The sequence below is a fragment of the Scyliorhinus torazame genome, chromosome 4 (assembly GCF_047496885.1).
Source record: "Scyliorhinus torazame isolate Kashiwa2021f chromosome 4, sScyTor2.1, whole genome shotgun sequence".
NCBI classification, from domain to species: domain Eukaryota; kingdom Metazoa; phylum Chordata; class Chondrichthyes; order Carcharhiniformes; family Scyliorhinidae; genus Scyliorhinus; species Scyliorhinus torazame.
Genome location: NC_092710.1, coordinates 123,680,895 through 123,702,082, shown reverse-complemented (window position 1 = coordinate 123,702,082; position 21,188 = coordinate 123,680,895). Strand labels below are relative to the sequence as shown.

The 21,188-nt window shown below is 45.6% G+C and overlaps 1 protein-coding gene across 3 annotated transcripts in view; it reads left to right on the top strand.

The window, feature by feature from the left end:
* Positions 1-21,188, top strand: part of lrrc1 (leucine rich repeat containing 1) — a 322,043-nt gene that overhangs the window by 150,598 nt on the left and 150,257 nt on the right. For all 3 annotated transcript variants that reach the window (XM_072498577.1, XM_072498579.1, XM_072498578.1), the window contains exons 7-9: positions 12,204-12,278; positions 15,136-15,280; positions 18,105-18,223. In XM_072498577.1, coding sequence (XP_072354678.1) covers positions 12,204-12,278; positions 15,136-15,280; positions 18,105-18,223 — 339 coding nt within the window. The remainder of the gene's footprint in view (positions 1-12,203; positions 12,279-15,135; positions 15,281-18,104; positions 18,224-21,188) is intronic.

The following is a 21,188-nucleotide window of genomic DNA, read 5'->3' as shown; positions in this document are numbered from 1 at the left end:
CGGGGGGACGTTCGTTTTTCTTGAGTGGGCGTGTATGTTTTGCTTTTGTATTGATGATGGCTGTTATTATTTGTGTATACAAGGGGTGGGGGGGGGGTTGTTGTTGATATTTTGTGAAAATTTGAATAAAAATTATTTTTTTAAAAAATGAATGTTGGTGGTCGGAGGTTGAGGCGATGGAAGAAAGGTTCAGCATCGTGCCGAGACCAGAATTAATTGAAGTGAAGACATAAGGGGAATGAAACTCCTTGCTGAGTAGAGAGCATTCTGCATCAGAGAGTATGGTGAATACACAGCAGGGGCTGGGCTTACAAGAAGGAATGGGGTCCGAGGGATGGCAAAGTGTGGAGGGTCCAGGATGGTCATTGGTATCAGTAAGGTGAAGCTTGCGTTCCGTAAGACCTGAAAGGTAGTTAAAAAGCTTCTTGTTAAGGCCTCCGATGGGATGAAGAGGAAAATGGATCTGGGGACAAGCGTAGCATTGAGAGAGGGTGAGTTGGTGCTGCTGGAGGGACAGGTTGAGTGTGTACATATGGCGGTGCATGGCACTGTGCATGGTCCTCGGAATGTGGTGCGAGCAACAGTCTGAGGAACAGTCCTGGAAATACTTGTAAACCTGGGCGGATTCAAAACATGAGGGATGGAACTTGTTGGAATCCATGTAGGGTGAGCCAGAGGCAGCGATAATAGCTGAGGAAGGAAATAACCCACGTGGTAGGTTTACACTGGCACCTGGTGGTCGGAGGTTATGTATAATATGTACGGAATTGTTTTATGCATATCATCACAAGCAATAGTGAGTTTTTTTGTGTAAATATTTTATTGAAAATTTTTGGTCAACCAACACAGTACATTGTGCATCCTTTACACAATATTATAACAACACAAATAACAATGACCTATTTTATAAACAAAAATTGAATGAATCAATAATAAATAACAAAAATGAAAACTAACCCTAATTGGCAACTGCCTTATCACAAGTAACACTCTCCAAAAATATAATTTAACAGTCCAATATATAATTATCTGTAGCAACGACCTATACATATTATACAGTATATATTAACAACCCTGAGAGTCCTTCTGGTTCCTCCCCCCCCCCCCCCCCCTGATCCTGGGCTGCTGCTGCTGCATTCGACGAACGGTTGCCACCGCCTGGTGAACCCTTGAGCCGACCCCCTTAGGACGAACTTAATCCGCTCTAGCTTTATAAACCCCGCCATGTCATTTATCCAGGTCTCCACCTCCGGGGGCTTGGCTTCTTTCCACATGAGCAATATCCTGCGCCGGGCTACTAGGGACGCAAAGGCCAAAGCATCGGCCTCTCTCGCCTCCTGCACTCCCGGCTCTTGTGCAACCCCAAATATAGCCAACCCCCAGCTTGGTTTGACCCGGACCCCTACTACTTTTGAAAGCACCTTTGTCACCCCCATCCAAAACCCCTGTAGTGTCGGGCATGACCAAAACATATGGGTATGATTCGCTGGGCTTCTCGAGCACCTCGCACACCTATCCTCCACCCCAAAATGCTCCAGTCATATGCGCCCTGTGTAATACCTTAAACTGAATCAGGCTTAGCCTGGCACACGAGGACGACGGGTTTACCCTGCTCAGGGCATCTGCCCACAGCCCCTCCTCGATCTCCTCCCCCAGCTCTTCTTCCCATTTCCCTTTTAGTTCATCTACCATAGTCTCCCCTTCGTCCCTCATTTCCCTATATATATCTGACACCTTACCATCCCCCACCCATGTCTTTGAGATCACTCTGCCCTGCACCTCTTGTGTCGGGAGCTGCGGGAATTCCCTCACCTGTTGCCTCGCAAAAGCCCTCAGTTGCATATACCTGAATGCATTCCCTTGGGGCAACCCATATTTCTCGGTCAGCGCTCCCAGACTCGCGAGCTTCCCATCCACAAACAGATCTTTCAGTTGCGTTATTCCTGCTCTTTGCCACATTCCATATCCCCCATCCATTCCCCCCGGGGCAAACCTATGGTTGTTTCTTATCGGGGACCCCCCCAAGGCTCCAGTCTTTCCCCTATGCCGTCTCCACTGTCCCCAAATCTTCAGTGTAGCCACCACCACCGGGCTTGTGGTGTAGTTCCTCGGTGAGAACGGCAATGGGGCTGTCACCATAGCCTGTAGGCTAGTCTCCCTACAGGACGCCCTCTCTAATCTCTTCCACGCCGCTCCCTCCTCCTCTCCCATCCACTTACTCACCATTGAAATATTAGCGGCCCAATAATACTCACTTAGGCTCGGTAGTGCTAGCCCCCCCCCTATCCCTGCTACGCTGTAAGAATCCCTTCCTCACTCTCGGGGTCTTCCCGGCCCACACAAAACCCATGATGCTCTTTTCAATCCTTTTAAAAACAGCCTTCGTGATCACCACCGGGAGGCACTGAAACACAAAGAGGAATCTCGGGAGGACCACCATCTTAACCGCCTGCACCCTCCCTGCCAGTGACAGGGATACCATATCCCATCTCTTGAAATCCTCCTCCATTTGTTCCACCAACCGCGTTAAATTTAATCTATGCAATGTGCCCCAATTCTTGGCTATCTGGATCCCCAGGTAACGAAAGTCCCTTGTTACCTTCCTCAACGGTAGGTCCTCTATTTCTCTACTCTGCTCCCCTGGATGCACCACAAACAACTCACTTTTCCCCATGTTCAATTTATACCCTGAAAAATCCCCAAACTCCCCAAGTATCCGCATTATTTCTGGCATCCCCTCCGCCGGGTCTGCCACGTATAGTAGCAAATCGTCCGCAAACAAAGATACCCGGTGTTCTTCTCCTCCTCTAAGTACTCCCCTCCACTTCTTGGAACCCCTCAACGCTATCGCCAGGGGCTCAATCGCCAGTGAAAACAATAATGGGGACAGAGGGCATCCCTGCCTTGTCCCTCTATGGAGCCGAAAATATGCAGATCCCCGTCCATTCGTGACCACGCTCGCCATTGGGGCCCTATACAACAGCTGCACCCATCTAACATACCCCACTCCAAAACCAAATCTCCTCAACACCTCCCACAAATAATCCCACTCCACTCTATCAAATGCTTTCTCGGCATCCATCGCCACTGCTATCTCCGTTTCTCCCTCTGGTGGGGCCATCATCATTACCCCTAACAACCTCCGTATATTCGTGTTCAGCTGTCTCCCCTTCACAAACCCAGTTTGGTCCTCGTGGACCACCCCCGGGACACATTCCTCTATTCTCATTGCCATTACCTTGGCCAGGATCTTGGCATCTACATTTAGGAGGGAAATAGGTCTATAGGACCCGCATTGTAGCGGGTCCTTTTCCTTCTTTAAGAGAAGCGATATCGTTGCTTCAGACATAGTCGGGGGCAGTTGTCCCCTTTCCTTTGCCTCATTAAAGGTCCTCGTCAATACCGGGGCGAGCAAGTCCACATATTTTCTATAGAATTCGACTGGGAATCCATCCGGTCCCGGGGCCTTTCCCGCCTGCATGCTCCTAATTCCTTTCACCACTTCTTCTACCTCGATCTGTGCTCCCAGTCCCACCCTTTCCTGCTCTTCCACCTTGGGAAATTCCAGCCGATCCAAGAAGCCCATCATTCTCTCCCTCCCATCCGGGGGTTGAGCTTCATATAATTTTTTATAAAATGTCTTGAACACTCCATTCACTCTCTCCGCTCCCTGCTCCATCTCTCCTTCCTCATCCCTCACTCCCCCTATTTCCCTCGCTGCTCCCCTTTTCCTCAATTGGTGTGCCAGCAACCTGCTCGCCTTCTCCCCATATTCGTACTGTACACCCTGCGCCTTCCTCCATTGTGCCTCTGCAGTGCCCGTAGTCAGCAAGTCAAATTCTACATGTAGCCTTTGCCTTTCCCTGTACAGTCCCTCCTCCGGTGCTTCCGCATATTGTCTGTCCACCCTCAAAAGTTCTTGCAGCAACCGCTCCCGTTCCTTACTCTCCTGCTTCCCTTTATGTGCCCTTATTGATTTCAGCTCCCCTCTAACCACCGCCTTCAACGCCTCCCAGACCACTCCCACCTGGACCTCCCCATTATCATTGAGTTCCAAGTACTTTTCAATGCACCCCCTCACCCTTAGACACACCCCCTCATCTGCCATTAGTCCCATGTCCATTCTCCAGGGTGGGCGCCCTCCTGTTTCCTCCCCTATCTCCAAGTCTACCCAGTGTGGAGCGTGATCCGAAATGGCTATAGCCGTATACTCCGTTCCCCTCCCCTTCGGGATCAACGCCCTTCCCAGCACAAAAAAGTCTATTCGCGAGTAGACTTTATGGACATAGGAGAAAAACGAGAACTCCTTACTCCTAGGTCTGCTAAATCTCCACGGGTCTACACCTCCCATCTGCTCCATAAAATCTTTAAGTACCTTGGCTGCTGCCGGCCTCCTTCCAGTCCTGGACTTCGACCTATCCAGCCCTGGTTCCAACACCGTATTAAAATCTCCCCCCATTATCAACTTTCCCATCTCTAGGTCCGGAATGCGTCCTAGCATCCGCCTCATAAAATTGGCACCATCCCAGTTCGGGGCATATACGTTTACCAAAACCACCGTCTCCCCCTGTAGTTTGCCACTCACCATCACGTATCTGCCCCCGTTATCCGCCACTATAGTCTTTGCCTCGAACATTACCCACTTCCCCACTAATATAGCCACCCCCCTGTTTTTCGCATCTAGCCCCGAATGGAACACCTGCCCCACCCATCCTTTGCATAGCCTAACCTGGTCTATCAGTTTCAGGTGCGTTTCCTGTAACATAACCACATCTGCCTTAAGTTTCTTAAGGTGTGCGAGTACCTGTGCCCTCTTTATCGGCCCGTTCAGCCCTCTCGCGTTCCACGTGATCAGCCGTGTTGGGGGGCTTCCTACCCCACCCCCCCCTTGTCGATTAGCCATCACCTTTTTCCAGCTCCTCACCCGGTTCCCACGCAGCTGTATCTCCCCCAGGCGGTGCCCCCCCGCCCATCCACTCCCATACCAGCTCCCCCCTCTCCCCAGCAGCAGCAACCCAGTAATTCCCCCCCCCCACCCGCCCCCCCCGCTAGATCCCCCGCTAGCGTAATTACTCCCCCCATGTTGCTCCCAGAAGTCAGCAAACTCTGGCCGACCTCGGCTTCCCCCCCGTGACCTCGGCTCGCACCGTGCGACGCCCCCTCCTTCCTGCTTCTCTATTCCCGCCATGATTATCATAGCGCGGGAACCAAGCCCGCGCTTCTCCCTTGGCCCCGCCCCCAATGGCCAACGCCCCATCTCCTCCACCTCCCCTCCTCCCCCCATCACCACCTGTGGGAGAGAGAAAAGTTACCACATCGCAGGATTAGTACATAAAACTCCTCTTTCCCCCCTTTTTAACCCCCCTCTTTGCCCCCCACATTCGCCCCACCACTCTGTTCAAACGTTCTTTTTAATAACCCGCTCATTCCAGTTTTTCTTCCACAATAAAAGTCCACGCTTCATCCGCCATCTCAAAGTAGTGGTGCCTCCCTCGATATGTGACCCACAGTCTTGCCGGTTGCAGCATTCCAAATTTTATCTTCTTTTTATGAAGCACCGCCTTGGCCCGATTAAAGCTCGCCCTCCTTCTCGCCACCTCCGCACTCCAGTCTTGATAAACGCGGATCACCGCGTTCTCCCATTTACTGCTCCGAGTTTTCTTTGCCCATCTAAGGACCATTTCTCTATCCTTAAAACGGAGGAACCTCACCACTATGGCTCTGGGAATTTCTCCTGCTCTCGGCCCTCGCGCCATCACTCGGTATGCTCCCTCCACCTCCAACGGACCCGCCGGGGCCTCCGTTCCCATTAACGAGTGCAGCATCGTGCTCACATATGCCCCGACGTCCGCTCCCTCCACACCTTCAGGAAGACCAAGAATCCTCAGGTTGTTCCTCCTTGCGTTGTTCTCCAGTGCCTCCAACCTTTCCACACATCGTTTCTGATGTGCCTCCTGCGTCTCCGTCTTCACCACCAGGCCCTGTATGTCGTCCTCATTCTCGGCTGCCTTTGCCTTCACGACCCGAAGCTCCCGCTCCTGGGTCTTTTGTTCCTCCTTTAGCCCTTCGATCACCTGTAGTATCGGGGCCAACAGCTCTTTCTTCATTTCCTTTTTGAGCTCTTCCACACAGCATTTCAAGAACTCTTGTTGTTCAGGGCCCCATGTTAAACTGCCACCTTCCGACGCCATCTTGGTTTTTGCTTGCCTTCCTTGCCGCTGTTCTAAAGGATCCACTGCAATCCGGCCACTTTCTCCTCCTTTTTCCATCCGTATCCAGGGGGGATTCCCTTCTGGTTTACCGCACAGTGTTTTTAGCCGTCAAAATTGCCGTTGGGGCTCCTATCAAGAGCCCAAAAGTCCGTTTCACCGGGAGCTGCCGAAACGTGCGACTCAGCTGGTCATCGCCGCACCCGGAACCCACGAGCAATAGTGTGTTGAGGCAGAAGTAACTATGGAAACCAATGAAGGTGAACATGGCAAAAGAGACAAAAGGAAATCCCATTGGAGTGAAGAGCAGTACTTTTTCAAGGAAGGCAGTCCTGGAAGAGAATTAAATGCTAAAATAAGGAAAACACTGCAAACACTGGAATCTGAAACAAGAACAAAGGAAGCTGGAAAAACTTAGCATCAGGAGAAAACGTTTCGAGTCATGAATTCATCGTCAGAACTGAAGGGAGCGAGAATGTATTAGAGAAAAAGAAAGTACAATGAAAAGGAGCAACTTTAAGAACAAGTGACAGGTGGTTAGGTGTGAGGGGGGGGGCATGTTTTGCATTGAGGCAATACATGTGTGAAATATTTTTTCCAAAGGCAAAGAGTAGAGAGGGGTTTAAGATGGAGGAGAAAGGTTAGAACGTAAAGCTGCTGAACCAGACTTCCCTTAGACTGCAGCGTAGCCAAACGGAAATTGAGATGTTCCTCCAGCTTGTGCTGTCCTTCGCTGGAGCATTGCAGCATCCTTGGCAGTATCTTGCTTATTTTAAGATTTAGTGTGAGTTGGGATGTGGGCAGCAGGTTTTCTGATCACCTCAAGCTTATGGAAGGTGGATGACTGGCCAAGAGTTTGTTGGAACAGTCGCATTTGGAAGTACGAAAAACATGTGCAAGGGTTTCAGCACGGTGAGCTGGGGCAGAGGCAGCGTTAAGCGATGCTAAGGAGGTGGAAACAGGTAGTTTTGGTAATGGTGCGGATATGTGTTCGGAAGCTTATCTTGATTAAAGGTAGGTTTGGCCTCGGGCGGTTGCCAGGGAGAGGGATTGAGACAATAGCTACGGAATACAGTTTGTGATGGGAAATGAAGACAAGGGCTTTGGTCTTCCTGTGCTTGTTTGGTGAATTGGACCTTCTGAATTCTCCCTCAGTGTACCTGAGCAGGCGCTGGAGTGTGGCGACTAGGGGATTTTCAGAGTAACTTCATTGCAATGTTAATGTAAGCCTACTTGTAACACTAATAAAGATTATTATTATTATTACCAGAGGCGTTTTTGCATTTGCTTTTGGAGGAGCTTGCAATGCCTATTTTAAATGATAGTTGTAATAATTTGGCCGAGTTGTAACTGAATGAGTACAAACACCACAGAAACTATATCAAGATCAGCAAACACTATTTGATGCCGAACAACAGTAGTCAACAGATCTACATCATTCTTACAACTGGGAACACTGATCAGAACGTAGGTTGACCAGATCCTCATGGATGAGAGCCTGGGAATAATTTCCAAATTGATTCTTCCGTGCTATCTTCATGCAGCCTCTCTTCCCAGTTGCACAGTTCGTTGCCTTTGTATACAGTTTTGAAGTAAAACCGGCTTGCACTTTTTTTTTTGTTTGCACTGTCCACGTCATGAGTCTTTGCCTTGTTTTCTGTTCTTTTCTTGAGCAGTAGACAAAGGTCTGTGACTTGTTGCTGTTCAAGTTCATCTTTTTCTGTTTTTAGCAGCAAACAAAAGTCTTGTTGTTTGTGACTAACTTTTAGTTTGGGTTTTTCATTCGTCAAAGGGTCAGAAGTTCATGACATTTGAATGAACCAAAAGAAATTCTGTACCCTGCACTAATGTACCTTGATACCAGTTTTAGATACTTTCTCAAGATGATTTTGCTATTGGCTTGCTGATGCACATTTGTCTGATTTAGGTGATGTTTTTGGTATGACGCCATTGCCTGAGGGAACATGAAATGGCCAGTATGAAAGATTCATTAATTGTTTCACCCAATGACTTTCCCTTTTCTGGTACTTTAAAAAAAATAAATTTAGAGTACCCAATTCATTTTTTCTAATTAAGGGGCCAATCCACCTAGCCTGCACATTTTTGGGTTGTGGGGGCGAAACCTACGCAAACACGGGGAGAATTGTGGAGTTTGCCCAGTGACCCAGAGCCGGCATCGAACCTGTCACCTCGGCGCCGCGGGCAGCAAGGCCAACCCACTGGGCCACCGTGCTGCCCTCTTTCCTGCTATTTTTTAGCATTCTCTATTACTTGGACATAAGACGATGTTGTTGAGATTTTAAGATATTTAACAGGACAGTAAAAGACAAATACAGATAGGATAGCGAACGTACATTATTTGATGGATATTTATGACTCCAACAGTATTCCAGATGGCTAGAATGAGTAAAATGTGAATATGTAATCCACATCTTGGGTCAAGCACAGACCAGTGGAGCAAACAAAATGCAATTGGTAACTTCATGGATAGTCATTTGAGCCAATTGAATACATTGACCTCTTATGAACTTGTGAGAAAAGTTTAACCAGTAGGACAAGGTATCAAAGCCACTGACTGTCATGTCCCAGGCTTTCTTAATAAACTTGTCCTCTCGTTTATAATTAAATTGCTGGTGCTTGTTTTTCCTAAGTACAAAATCTGGGCGATCATCGGAGGACTTTTATAGCCAGTAAACTATATACAATAGCAAGGGTTGAATTTCAGCTTTGGATGATGCTACTGCACCGGAAGATGTGTAGGTGTAAGGTCAAACCTTTCATTCATAAAGAAGTGAGAGTTCACCTACATGAGTCACCCTTGACACTGAGCATGAGCAGCAGACAAAAACTAGAAGCACAACACTGATGTCCTATTGCTTTGTAGGGATGGAACTCTTTCTTCCATTAACTATCCTGCTGACCTCCACTATCTTTATAATTCCTGGGTCATTATTGTAATCCAGTGGACCGCCCAGCCATGGTGTTGAGCTGAACCAGGTCTTGGAAAGGAGGCCTGTTACAGTTTGTTAGACTTGTTTGTCTACAAGTTGTCTGAAAAATTGGATAAAAGCAATAAAAAAAAAAATATTGATTCTATTGGGACTTGCGCACAGCAATACACTGTAAGAGTTTGCATATAAAACCCTGTGAAAAAACCTCTCGAGACTCCTCTCCATTGAATTTTCAGTGCTTGAAGGTAGGACCTAACATATGCTCAATCGCCCCATGTTGAAATGGTGCTATTTCTCAACGTGTTCCATCTGTTGGCACTGATGCTGCTATCTTTAAACCTGCCAAGCAAGCTATTCTTGGCAATGTCTTGTTCTGTATCACTTCAATAAATAAAATTGAGAGGTTGTGCGGCCCAGCTTTTGCCTCAGATATCCACTGTCAACAGAAATATAGTCCGGTATTGAGCAGCATTTAATCTACCAACATATGGATCACAGTTCTAATAAATACAAATTAGCTCATTTTAATTCAGACAGAACTACATCCCGGCGCTGCCGCCCATTCCCCTCTTCCCAGGCCTGAGTTTCTTGCTCCTTCCAAACCGAAGCCCTAATGTGCTTTAATAAAAACCAAATTCTGCAGATACTGAAAGTCTGGAATAAACGTAGAAAGTGCTGGAAAAACTCAGCAGATCTGGCAGCATCCATGGAGACAGAAACAGAGCTAGTGTTTCGAGTCCAATATGACTTTTTCGGAACAAAAGAAGTCAGAGTGGACACTCTGTCTACAGATGCTACCAGGGCGGCTGCGTTTTCCCAGCACTTGCTGTTTTTACTCGGACGTGCTTTCCCTTGTGTGAAAGTGATGAGGTGACACATACTGGAACCCAGATGTCACACACATGTAAGATTATTTCAGTGGCTGTTGAAATTTTGGGCAGATGTATTTTTGTTTACCACCAAGTAAAAAAAGTACGCTAAACAAATATCTTGTTTTGCTTTCTTGTGGAAAAGAAAGCTCATTAATTAAACACTCACTTACACGGGAATTCTCCACAGCACTTCCAGATTCAATTTAACTAAGTTTTTCTTCCAGTAACATTATACGTTCTTACATTTGGAGTGTTAATATACTTGCTAAAGAGTTGAAAAAATTAAAAGGGCACAATTGAGACTGAGGTCCATTGTGATGAAGAACTGGAAATATCAAGTATTGCATTACAGCGTCTGTCTGACACGGCCTCACTGGCACCATGATGGGGATAATCAGTTCAGGAACATGATTATACATGAGATGTGGAGAAAGAAATAATCAAGAAGATGATGGAGTTGAGGGACTCGACACATCCCCCAAAGCCACTTTGTGGCGAGAGTTTGCAACTGCAGCAGGATGGAAAATCTAATCTGAAATGTTAACTCAGCAATTTGTAATGTCTGATTCACTGTACCATAACTTCAGGAGTAGCGCAATAGCTGTCTATGATTACCAACATATATCTATATATGTACCTGCGGCACGCTGCTGCTTATTTGTAATTCTTAAGAAATCTGTTCTCTCGTCTATAATCTAAATTGCTGGTGCTTGTTTTTTCACCATTATATAAAATCTGGGAGATGGCGGGAAGACTTTTATATCCAGTAAGCTCAGTACAATAACAAGGGTTCAATTTGAACCCTGGATGATGTCGCTGCACCGGAAAGTATGTTGGTGTAAGGTCACGCTTTTCATTCATAGAGTAGCGAGAATTCGCCTACGTGAGTCGACCTTGACATAGAGCACGAGACAAGTACCAGAGTGCAACACCGATGTCCGACTGCTTTGTATGCGGCTTCAGAAATTTTTGTGCAAAAGTGCTTGAAGCTTGGATAATAGTAACTACAGCTTTGACTTCAGTAAGAGTACTAATGCAGACTTTCTGTAGCTTTTTAGAACGTTGCGTGTTCAGTCTAAGAGATTTTCACTTGAATGACTTTTATTTGGGATGGCTCAAAACATTCATTCAGGACATTTATGAAACAATCCTTTATTCCAGTAGGCTAATTCTGAATAGAATTCATAAGCTCACTGAATTAGACAGTCTCTGAATTCCATTAAGGCCAATGTTAAAAAAGGTTGTGCCACAAAGGGTATTTGGGGGAGAGAGGGCAGCACAGTGGTTAGCACTGTTGTTTCACAACTGCAAGGTCCCAGGTTCGATTCCTGGCATGGGTCACTGTCTGCAGAATCTGCACGTTCTCGGTGTCTGTGTGGGTTTCCTCCGGGTGCTCCGGTTTCCTCCCACAAATCCCAAAAGACTGTTAGTTAAATTGGATATTCTCCCTCCGTGAACCCGAACAGGTGCTGGAATGTGGCAACTAGGGGCTTTTCACAGTAACTTCATTACAGTGTTAATGTAAGCCTACTTGTGACGATAAAGATTATTATTATTTATTGACCTTCTCTGCAAATTGGTCCAGGACATGGATCGCAAAATTGTTGAGTGGATTGATTGTGTGGTCCTTGAATAATTTGGCTCTTCATTTGCACCAACGTGAAGTAATTGGTTGAGAGATTGCTTCTATTCTTTCCATTTCTGCGACATCCCTCCCAAAAGCAGCGCTTCTCCAATCTTCGACTTGCTTCAGGGACTAGCCGCATTTCCCGGCATAACAGTAATGTTCGCAGTTGTTTACTGCTTCCTTAAAAGAATATTGTGAAAAATGTAAATGTTAAATGTCATCACCCCCATCAATGTGGCCTCAGTTGAGACCCCAGTTTGCAATGTTCTTTAATCTGTGCTCCGGTGTGCGTTTCAGCTGCACTTAGCTTATCCAGTCCTTACATGTGAAAGTTAAATGGCAATTTGCCCTCAGCCGATACTTCCAGTCATTGAAACCTGCCATGAATATTTGCCAGAATCGGAGAGGGTAATGTTTCTGAAACATTGTGCCGTGCTTTAAGATTTTTTTAAACGTTTCTGAATGTTTTTCCTGTGAAGTGAGCAGTGCCGCTTTCACGGTCGTATTGCAGCGACTAGTCAGTTTTTAACTTTCTTACTTGCAGCCAGAAACTACAGGATCACTTTCAAACCTAAAGGATTTGTGGCTGGATGGGAACCAACTAGTGGAATTGCCTGCGGTAAGCTTGTTCTGCAATTACTGTCTATCCTTCAATGCTGCAAATGTGCTTGTTGATCGGAATTGCCCTCCTCTTGGTCTTTTGATTTTTTTATTCAGGTACTGTTTCTTGGCTGTTGTTCAGTTAATTACAATCTTGGTCCTTCTACTTTTTAAGTGTAGTTTATTTAAGCCTTTGATTTATCACCCAGCTGTACTTCCATTTGAAGAATGCTTGGGCTGAAAAACGTCCATGTTCATAATATTTTCCCATCAAAACCTCGAGGGTTGCTTTACCTACTCCAAATTTCGAAAAGCTTGATGGTGAACTATTGAAATTTATGTGACTCGTAGCTAAGTTTGTCGTCATCTTTGTCACTAACCAATAATACTTCCTCGTTGTTACATAGGCAATTCTGTGCTTTCTTTGTAGACAGGTGTGGAGGCAAACATGACTTGTGAGCCTTTTCATGATCGTCTCAGCTAAAAGTAGGCTTGTTTTTCAAGGTTAGCGGGACAAGTGTTTTCCTCTCTCTCTCTCGAGGCATTAATGCTCTTTCAACATAAAGTAATTGTTTCATTGCCTTGACAGGTATCACCTGGTTGTTGCAAACACTTAGTAAAGGCCTTGAAGCGTTTTTCTCTGGGTGACACCTGAACACTCACCACCCACCAACCCCTCACCCTCCCCCCGCCTCCCTACCCAGCCCACCAACCAGAAACCCCTCTCCTGATTTCTGAAAGAGTACCACTACCCTATAAAAGCAGGGCTTGCACATAAACAAAGATGTTTTAGTTGGTCAATAACAATGGAAATAATGGACAAGCGAGTCAGTTAGCACAGAGATCTAGAAGACTGTGTTCGCCTTTTGGCATCCCTTCACACCCACCTAAAGTTCAAATGCTGACGTGGAAGTGGCGAGACAGAGAGAGCATTAAGGCAATGCTGGGGAGGTGGGGCGGCACGGTAGCACAGTGGTTTGCAATGTTGATTCGAGGGTCCCAGGTTCGATTCCCGGCTTCGGTCACTGTCTGTGCGGAGTCTGCACATTCTCCCCGTGTCTGCTTGGGTTTCCTCCGGGTGTTCCGGTTTCCTCCCACAGTCCAAAGAAGTGCAGGTTAGGTGGATTGGCCATGATAAATTGCCCCTCAGTGTCCAAAAAGGTTAGGTGGGGTTACTGAGTTACGGGGATAGGGTGGAGTTATGGGCTTAAGTAGGGTGCCCTTTCCAAGGGCCGGTGCAGACTCGCTGGGCCGAATGGCCTGCTTCTGCACTGTAAGTTCTGTAGGTTCCGTATTCTGGAAATATGGAAATGTTCCGTGGAAGAGAGGCAGAGCTGTTTGTGGAAATGGGTAGGAGGGACATTGGTTAGGCTGTGAGCTGTGGTGGGAAAGGGAATTTCCAAATAAAAATCCTGTGGCATGCAGGTGGGAGTAAAAGGCTGATTCAGAGGATTAGGAGTTCTGGAAACACGTTCTGTCCTTTTATTGGGGTGTAGGGAAGGAAGTGGAGAAGCTTCTATATGATTGGGCTGAGTATTAAAATGAAAATTGCTGCTCATTTCACAGAGGACTGGACTTGAATCAATGCTGTGGCATAATGTTTGCCTCGAGGCACCAGGGTCATTGCAGGGACTAGAAGATGTGGGCTAGATCAGAGGTCACCTATTTCAGTATGTGCCATTGGGGAGATTTCAGCTAGTGCTGAGATAGGAGGGGGTGATCATAATTTAGGCTATTCTGGGGGGTTGAATAGAAAGTGCCAGGTTCCATGGTGGATCACCACCCAAAAAAAAGTGGAAGCAAATGTGATTATTGGAGGGATATCTCCACTTCCCCGGGAGGGATATCTCCTCTTCCCCGGGAGGGATATCTCCACTTCCCCGGGAGGTAAGTGAAATGAGGCCTTCCAAAACTTCAGGCGTTAGAAAGGTGAATTTACATTTTATTGAAATATTTTGATTTCAAAAGGTAGCTATTTGGGTGCTCTGTGGAATAGGCAAGGAAATAAGCAGCCAACAGTTTAGGAAGTAACACAGCCAATCGCTGGAGTCCAAACGTCAATGTAGGGAAGCCATTTTGAAATGAAGCAACAATTAGAGAGATGTGAACATTGTTGCATTTTTAAATAAGTGATAAATACATAAAAACATCAACTTCCCATATGAAAGTGAAACTAATAATCAAGTTGGCGGCCAAGCTGGTTTAGTGTGTTCAAGGAGCTGGTTGTACATTCACATGATTGCACAGTCCATATGACAAGGTCCCATAGTAAAAATGGGTGGAGAAAAATGTTGAGCTTTTTGAGGGAATTGTGGAAACCCAGTGGTCATATTGCACTCAAGAGTGCTAATTCTAGGTATGTATTTTCCTCTTAAAATGCAGCATAAAAAAATCATAAATGCATGATACAATAACACAAAGTCAAATAGTACAGATGGGAAGTGTATGCGGACAATATTTGTCCCTTAGATTTAGTTGTTGTTGGGTAAACATTAATGGATGAGGTCTAATCTAAAGCTGAAGAAGCTTTGAACTTTTCACCCAATGTGCAGGCGCATTTAAGATGCAAATGTAAATTTGTGTTTTCAAATGAAATTGAGAAATAAATTTTAAAACAATATTTAGCTAGCTGAATGTTCCCTTTCTGTTTTCCTTTGCGTAATCTCTTGGACGCTAAATTAACAAAACCTCAATTAATGACTCGCTTTCCACTTTGGAATTTCAGAAATGGCTGACTACAAATACAGAAGCTTTTTGTTTGGGGAAAAAAGTGTTTGTAATCAGCGGGAGAGAAATTGCTCTTCTCAGCAGTACATGCTTTACCACTCGACTTTCATGTAAGGACACGAGTTTTGTTTTCTTTTTAATTAAAACAGGAAATTGGAAACCTGAAAAACTTGCTGTGTCTAGATGTGTCAGAAAATAAACTGGAGAAACTTCCGGAAGAGATTAGTGGTCTTGGTTTGCTCACCGACCTGCTGGTTTCACAGAATCAACTGGAAGTTTTGCCCAGTGGAATTGGTAGGTTCAGTTTTGTGAAACTGGTGCAGTATGTATGGGAAGATTATAATGTGCCACAGTCGTTTAATTTCCATGCAATATATTTCCATCCAGTTTTAGATCTATCAATTAACCAAGTATGTTCTTCTGTTGATCTCCCAGGGATATCTGCTACCTGTATATGTGACTGACAGCGCTCACAGCAATACACAAAGCACTTTTATTAAATGCCCATCTGCAGTAGGAGTGTGAGAGTCCCCATTACAGGCAAGATGAGCTGTGTGAGAGTCCCAATTACAGGCAAGATGAGCTGTGTGAGAGTCCCCATTACAGGCAAGATGAGCTGTGTGAGAGTCCCCATTACAGGGAAAAAGAGCTGTATGATGGTCCCATTATAGGCAAGATGAGCTGTGTGAGAGTCCGCATTACAGGGAAAAGAGCTGTCTGATGGTCCCATTACAGGCCAGATGACCTGTGCGAGAGTCCTCATTACAGGGAAGATGAACTGGGTGAGAGTCCCCATTACAGGGAAGATGAGCTGGTTGAGTGTCCCCATTATAAGCAAGATTAGTTGTGTGAGATTCCCCATTACAGGTAAGATGAGTTGAATAACCTCCTCCTGTGCTGAAAATGTATATGTCTGTCCCACTGTTTGGTACATTGAGGAAAATGTACAGTTCCTTTTATTAATTTGTGGTGATCTTATTGAAACATATCAGACATTGAGTTTGCTGACAGGGTAGATGCTGAGATTATGTTTTCCTCTGTGGGGCTGGGGTTTGGGGGGGCTAGGGTGGTGGGTGGTAGGTGGTGGCAGTGAGGTGTTGGGCGTTATGGTGAAGGAGTCTAGAACTAGGTGGCAAAATTCCAAACTGAGTGGTTTCCCATTCAAGAAGCAGACGAGGAGCAATTTCTTGTCTGAGGGTCGTTAACCATTGGCATTCCTCTGAGAGAAATGGGGGATTTGGGTCAGTGAATATATTCCAAGGCTGAGTTAGACTCATCCTTGATCAGAAAAAAAGTCAAGGTTATGGGGAGGAGGAATGAAAGTGTGGTTGAGAACATTATCGGTTCAGCCATGACCTTACTGAATGGTGGAGCAGGCTCGAGGGAGTTTATTAAATGCCCATCAGCAGTAGGAGTGTGAGAGTCCCCATTACAGGCAAGATGAGCTGTGTGAGAGTCCCCATTACAGGCAAGATGAGCTGTGTGAGAGTCCCCATTACAGGCAAGATGAGCTGTGTGAGAGTCCCCATTGCAGGCAAGATGAGCTGTGTGAGAGTCCCCATTACAGGCAAGATGAGCTGTGTGAGAGTCCCCATTACAGGCAAGATGAGCTGTGTGAGAGTCCCCATTACAGGCAAGATGAGCTGTGTGAGAGTCCCCATTGCAGGCAAGATGAGCTGTGTGAGAGTCCCCATTGCAGGCAAGATGAGCTGTGTGAGAGTCCCCATTACAGGCAAGATGAGCTGTGTGAGAGTCCCCATTACAGGCAAGATGAGCTGTGTGAGAGTCCCCATTACAGGCAAGATGAGCTGAGTGAGAGTCCCCATTACAGGCAAGATGAGCTGTGTGAGAGTCCCCATTACAGGGAAAAAATACTTCTTATTGCTATATTTCTTTAAGTATTTTGAACTTGGTGAAAAACATGATGCCCTCCAAACTCATCTTGGAAATATATTGCTAACTTTTGTTGTGGTATAGCTGGCAGTTTTACTTGGCTTTGATTTCTGATTTCCTTGGTTGCCTTACCATGAATAAATGGTAAATAATGAATAGATTGCAAGCTATTTCTCCATTCCATCGTAACACATGTGGAATGTGACTTTGGTAGTGATTTCATAACAGGTCTGAGGGTTCTTCACTCTCTCAGTAGAATGGTTTAGAAAGAAAATACCAGACCGTGAATTTCTATTCTTAGCTCACCCAGGTTCTCATCGTTTCTTTTTCTTTTGTCTATGAAGGGATTGGTGTTGCATGAAATTTCCTTTATCCAATTAGACTGACACCAAGTTGTGTGATGTAGACATTACTTGTTGAAAATCTTGGGTCACTGTCTGTGCAAAGTCTGCATGTTCTCCCCGTGTCTGCGTGGGTTTCCTCTGGGTGCTCCAGTTACCCCTCACAAGTCCCGAAAGAAGTGCTTGTTAGGTGAATTCTTCCTCTGTGTACCTGAACAGGCGCTGGAATGTGGCGACTAGGGGCTTTTCACAGTAACTTCATTGCAGTGTTAGTGTAAGCCTACTTGTGACAATAAAGATTATTAACCCATGCCAAACTTCTTGGTTCCTTAATTAAGATCATTACATTATTTACACATTGCTTAGCACTGCCGACTCACAGTGCCAAAGTCTATGGTTTGATTCCGGCCTTGGGTGACATCTGTGTGGAGTTTGCACATTCTCCCTGTGTCTGTATGGGTTTCCTCCAGGTGCTTTGGGTTCCTCCCACAGTCCAATGATGTGCAGGTTAGGTGGATCAATGCGCGCGGGATAGGGCAGGGGAGTGGGCCCAAGTAGATTGCCCTTTTGGAGGGTCGGTTCCCACTCGTTGGGCTGAATGGCCTCCTTCTGCACTATAGGGATTCCATGAAAAGTGATTCGAACTAAATGTTTCCAGCGAACTGAGACCAAAGAATTTTAGCTTTGTGATTATTGCACTGTTATAGAGTTTATAAATCTCAACCACACTCGGGAGGGATTGCCATTGTCGGCCCTGAAACGTCTAAGTATAAACCTTCCCTGAGAAATGGGATTTCAAAACAAGTTGATACGCAAAATAACTTCTCAACAAATCTTCATGCGAAAGTTTCCTTCCTTATTTTTCCCGTCTTGACTTCCAACAGGAAAACTAAAGCACCTTTCCATTCTGAAGCTTGATCAGAATCGTTTGGTTCAGTTGACGGACACGATTGGCGAATGTGGAAACCTTACGGAGCTGGTGCTCACAGAAAATCAGCTGGTGGTCAGTATTCCCATTTTATAAATTCCTGCTGCATCTGCATCAGTAAGTTCTGAACAAACTTTCTGTCTGCCTGACTCTTCTTCCCGTCCTTTGTCTTCCCAGTTCAATTGAGGCAAGAAGACATTGGGAATGTTGTCCGAGGAATTGGGATTTGCAGCAGCCTAACTGGCCTATGCTGTTTTTATTCTCTATATATGTGTCTTCTGCCCCACCTTATCTGACCCAATCAGCAGAAACTTCTATTTGTTTATTCCTTGTTGTTATCTAGCTTTCCCTTAAAGCATATCAACTATTCCTTGTGTTGCTGTAAGCTCTACACTTTCATTTACATTTCTGACCTTTAGTTTTGGACTGTCCCACAAGTGGAAACATTTCCTTTTGTCTACCCCATCAATGCCTTTCATTATCTTAATCAGATCACACCTCAGCTTTATTTTTCTTTGATGAAAGAGCCCCAGTCTCTCGGGGCTGGTTTAGCACAGGGCTAAATCGCTGGCTTTGAAAGCAGACCAAGGCAGGCCAGCAGCATGGTTTGATTCCTGTACCAGCCTCCCCGAACAGGCGCCGGAATGTGGCGACTAGGGGCTTTTCACAGCAACTTCATTGAAGCCTACTTGTGACAATAAGCGGTTTTCAGTCTGCTCAGCATTCCTGATAAATAGTTCCCCTCAGTTTTGGTGAATATATTTTGTGCCTTCTCTAATACCTCTTTCCTTTTTATAGCATCACAACCAGAATTGTGTGCAGTAACTTCAAGTTTGGTTGAACCAAGATTTAATTCAAGTTTAATAATACTTTGTTGATTTCAATTCAGTTGCGCTATAAATGAACCTCAGTAATTTGTTTATTTTTAATGACCTGTGTTCACTACCTTTTTTGGAGGTCTTGTGGCGCAGTGGGTAGCCTCCCTGCCTCAGAGCCAGAAGCTCCGGGTTCAACTCCCACCCCAGGACTTGATGACCAAGGAAGGTGCATTCGTAACGTGGCCAAACGGGTTGAGTGTCGACCTGCAAATCCTTCCAAACACGCCAATGGCTGGCGCTAAGAGGGGGAGGGATTCCTGGCCAGCCATGCTAGATGTGCAGTAGCACCCCTCAAGCTATAAACCCCTGGTGACAGACTCACGACCTGTTCCAGGAATTACTAGCTATAGACAGTCCAGCCTTGGGTGACTGTCCGTGTGGAGTTTGTATGTTCTCCCCATGTCTACGCATGTCTTCTGGGTGCTCCGGTTTCCTCCCACAGTCCAAAGATGTGCAGGTTAGGTAGGGTTTTGGGTTATGGGGATAGGTTAGGGGAGTACGGATAGGGTGCTCTTTCAGAGGGTCGGTACAGACTCGGTGGGCCGAATGGTCTCCGTCTGCACTGTAGGAATTCTGTGGTTCTATAGAAACACAAAAGTCTGCCTTATTGCACCATAGGTGCGGGAAGAGAATTAGAATTGGAGCTACCTTTACTGACTTGTGTATCTGTACCCTAGATTCCTTTTACTCCTCTATCCCATTTGGACACATACTATCCAAGTGGCATGTGACCTCCTGATTCATTATTATGAGAATACACTGGGCTGATACTTTGATATGATTAAATTTATTTGCCAATTATACTCCCACTCTGCAAGTTTATTAATATCTTCCTGTATTTTGTCACTTTCTTCTTTGTATTAACTATGCCTCCAAACTTGGTGTTTTTTTTTAATGTATCCATTCATTGGATGTGGACATAGCTGGTTAGAACAGCATTTATTGTCCCATCCTTAGTTCCCCTTGAGAAGATGGTGGTGAGCTGCCTTTTTGAAGCACTGCAGTCCATTTGGTGTAGATACACGCATAGTGCTGTTAGGGAAGGGGTTCCAGGATTTTGCCCCAGCGACAGTGAAGGAACGGCGATATATTTTGAAGTCAGGCTGGTGAGTAACTTGAAGAGGAACATTCAGGTGGTGGCGTTCCCATGCACCTGCCATTGTCCTTCTAGATGATAGTGGTCATGGGTTTGAAGGGTACTGCTTAAGGTGCCTTGCTGAGTTCCTGCCGAGCATTTTGTAGATGGTACATGCTACTGCCATTGTTCATCAGTGGTGGAGGGAGTTAATGTTTAAGGTGGTGGATAGAGTGCCAATCAAGCGGTGGTTGCTTTGAGGTGGATGATGTTGAGTTTCTTGTGTGTTGTTGGAGCTCGACTCATCCAGGCAAGTGGCTAGTATTCCATCACATTCCTGACGTGTGCCTTGTGGACAGGCTTTGGGGAGTCAGGAGGTGAGTTACTCATCACAGGATTCCTAGCCTTTGATCTGCTCTTGCAGCTACAGTATTTATCCATCTAGTCCAGTTCAGTTTCTGATCAATTGTAACCAAATTGCTTAGGAACTGGGGTCTTGTAAGGTAGAGAAGCTTTTAAATTATAGTTAAACTAATTTGATTGCATTTGCAGATAGGTAGTGAGAGGGAAGGCAGCTCTTACTGCTCTGCTACAAGTGTTTGGCTTTAGAAGGCTAAAGCCTTGCTAGCTGAAAAGCCACACTATAGAGCCATTACTATAGAGTAATGGCTAAGAAAACAAATGTCAGAAATCTGAAGCCCAGCTAGTTCACATTTGTTGAAAGCCCCTTGTGCAGTTATTAATTTAATGGACCATGCAGGACTACATGGCGTCAGGGCTGGCAGTACGGCACAGGAACTTCGAAACATTGACCCACTTGTCCTTGATGAGAACGTAACGGACAGATTCAAACAGGAATGGATCATCTTCTGTGGCACAGTGTTGCTCTCTTTGGTTGTTTCTAAATATGGCGGTCAATATGGTCGCCTTCCTTAGTTCTAATTACTTTTGCTTTAGAGTCGCCAGGTATCTTTCGATACCCCCACAAGGTTCAAACCCGAATACTGATCAAAGAGCTGGTACACCAGTTAGTTAGTTCAAAGTCAATACTATTTATTTACACACACAGCAATATCTACTCATGCGC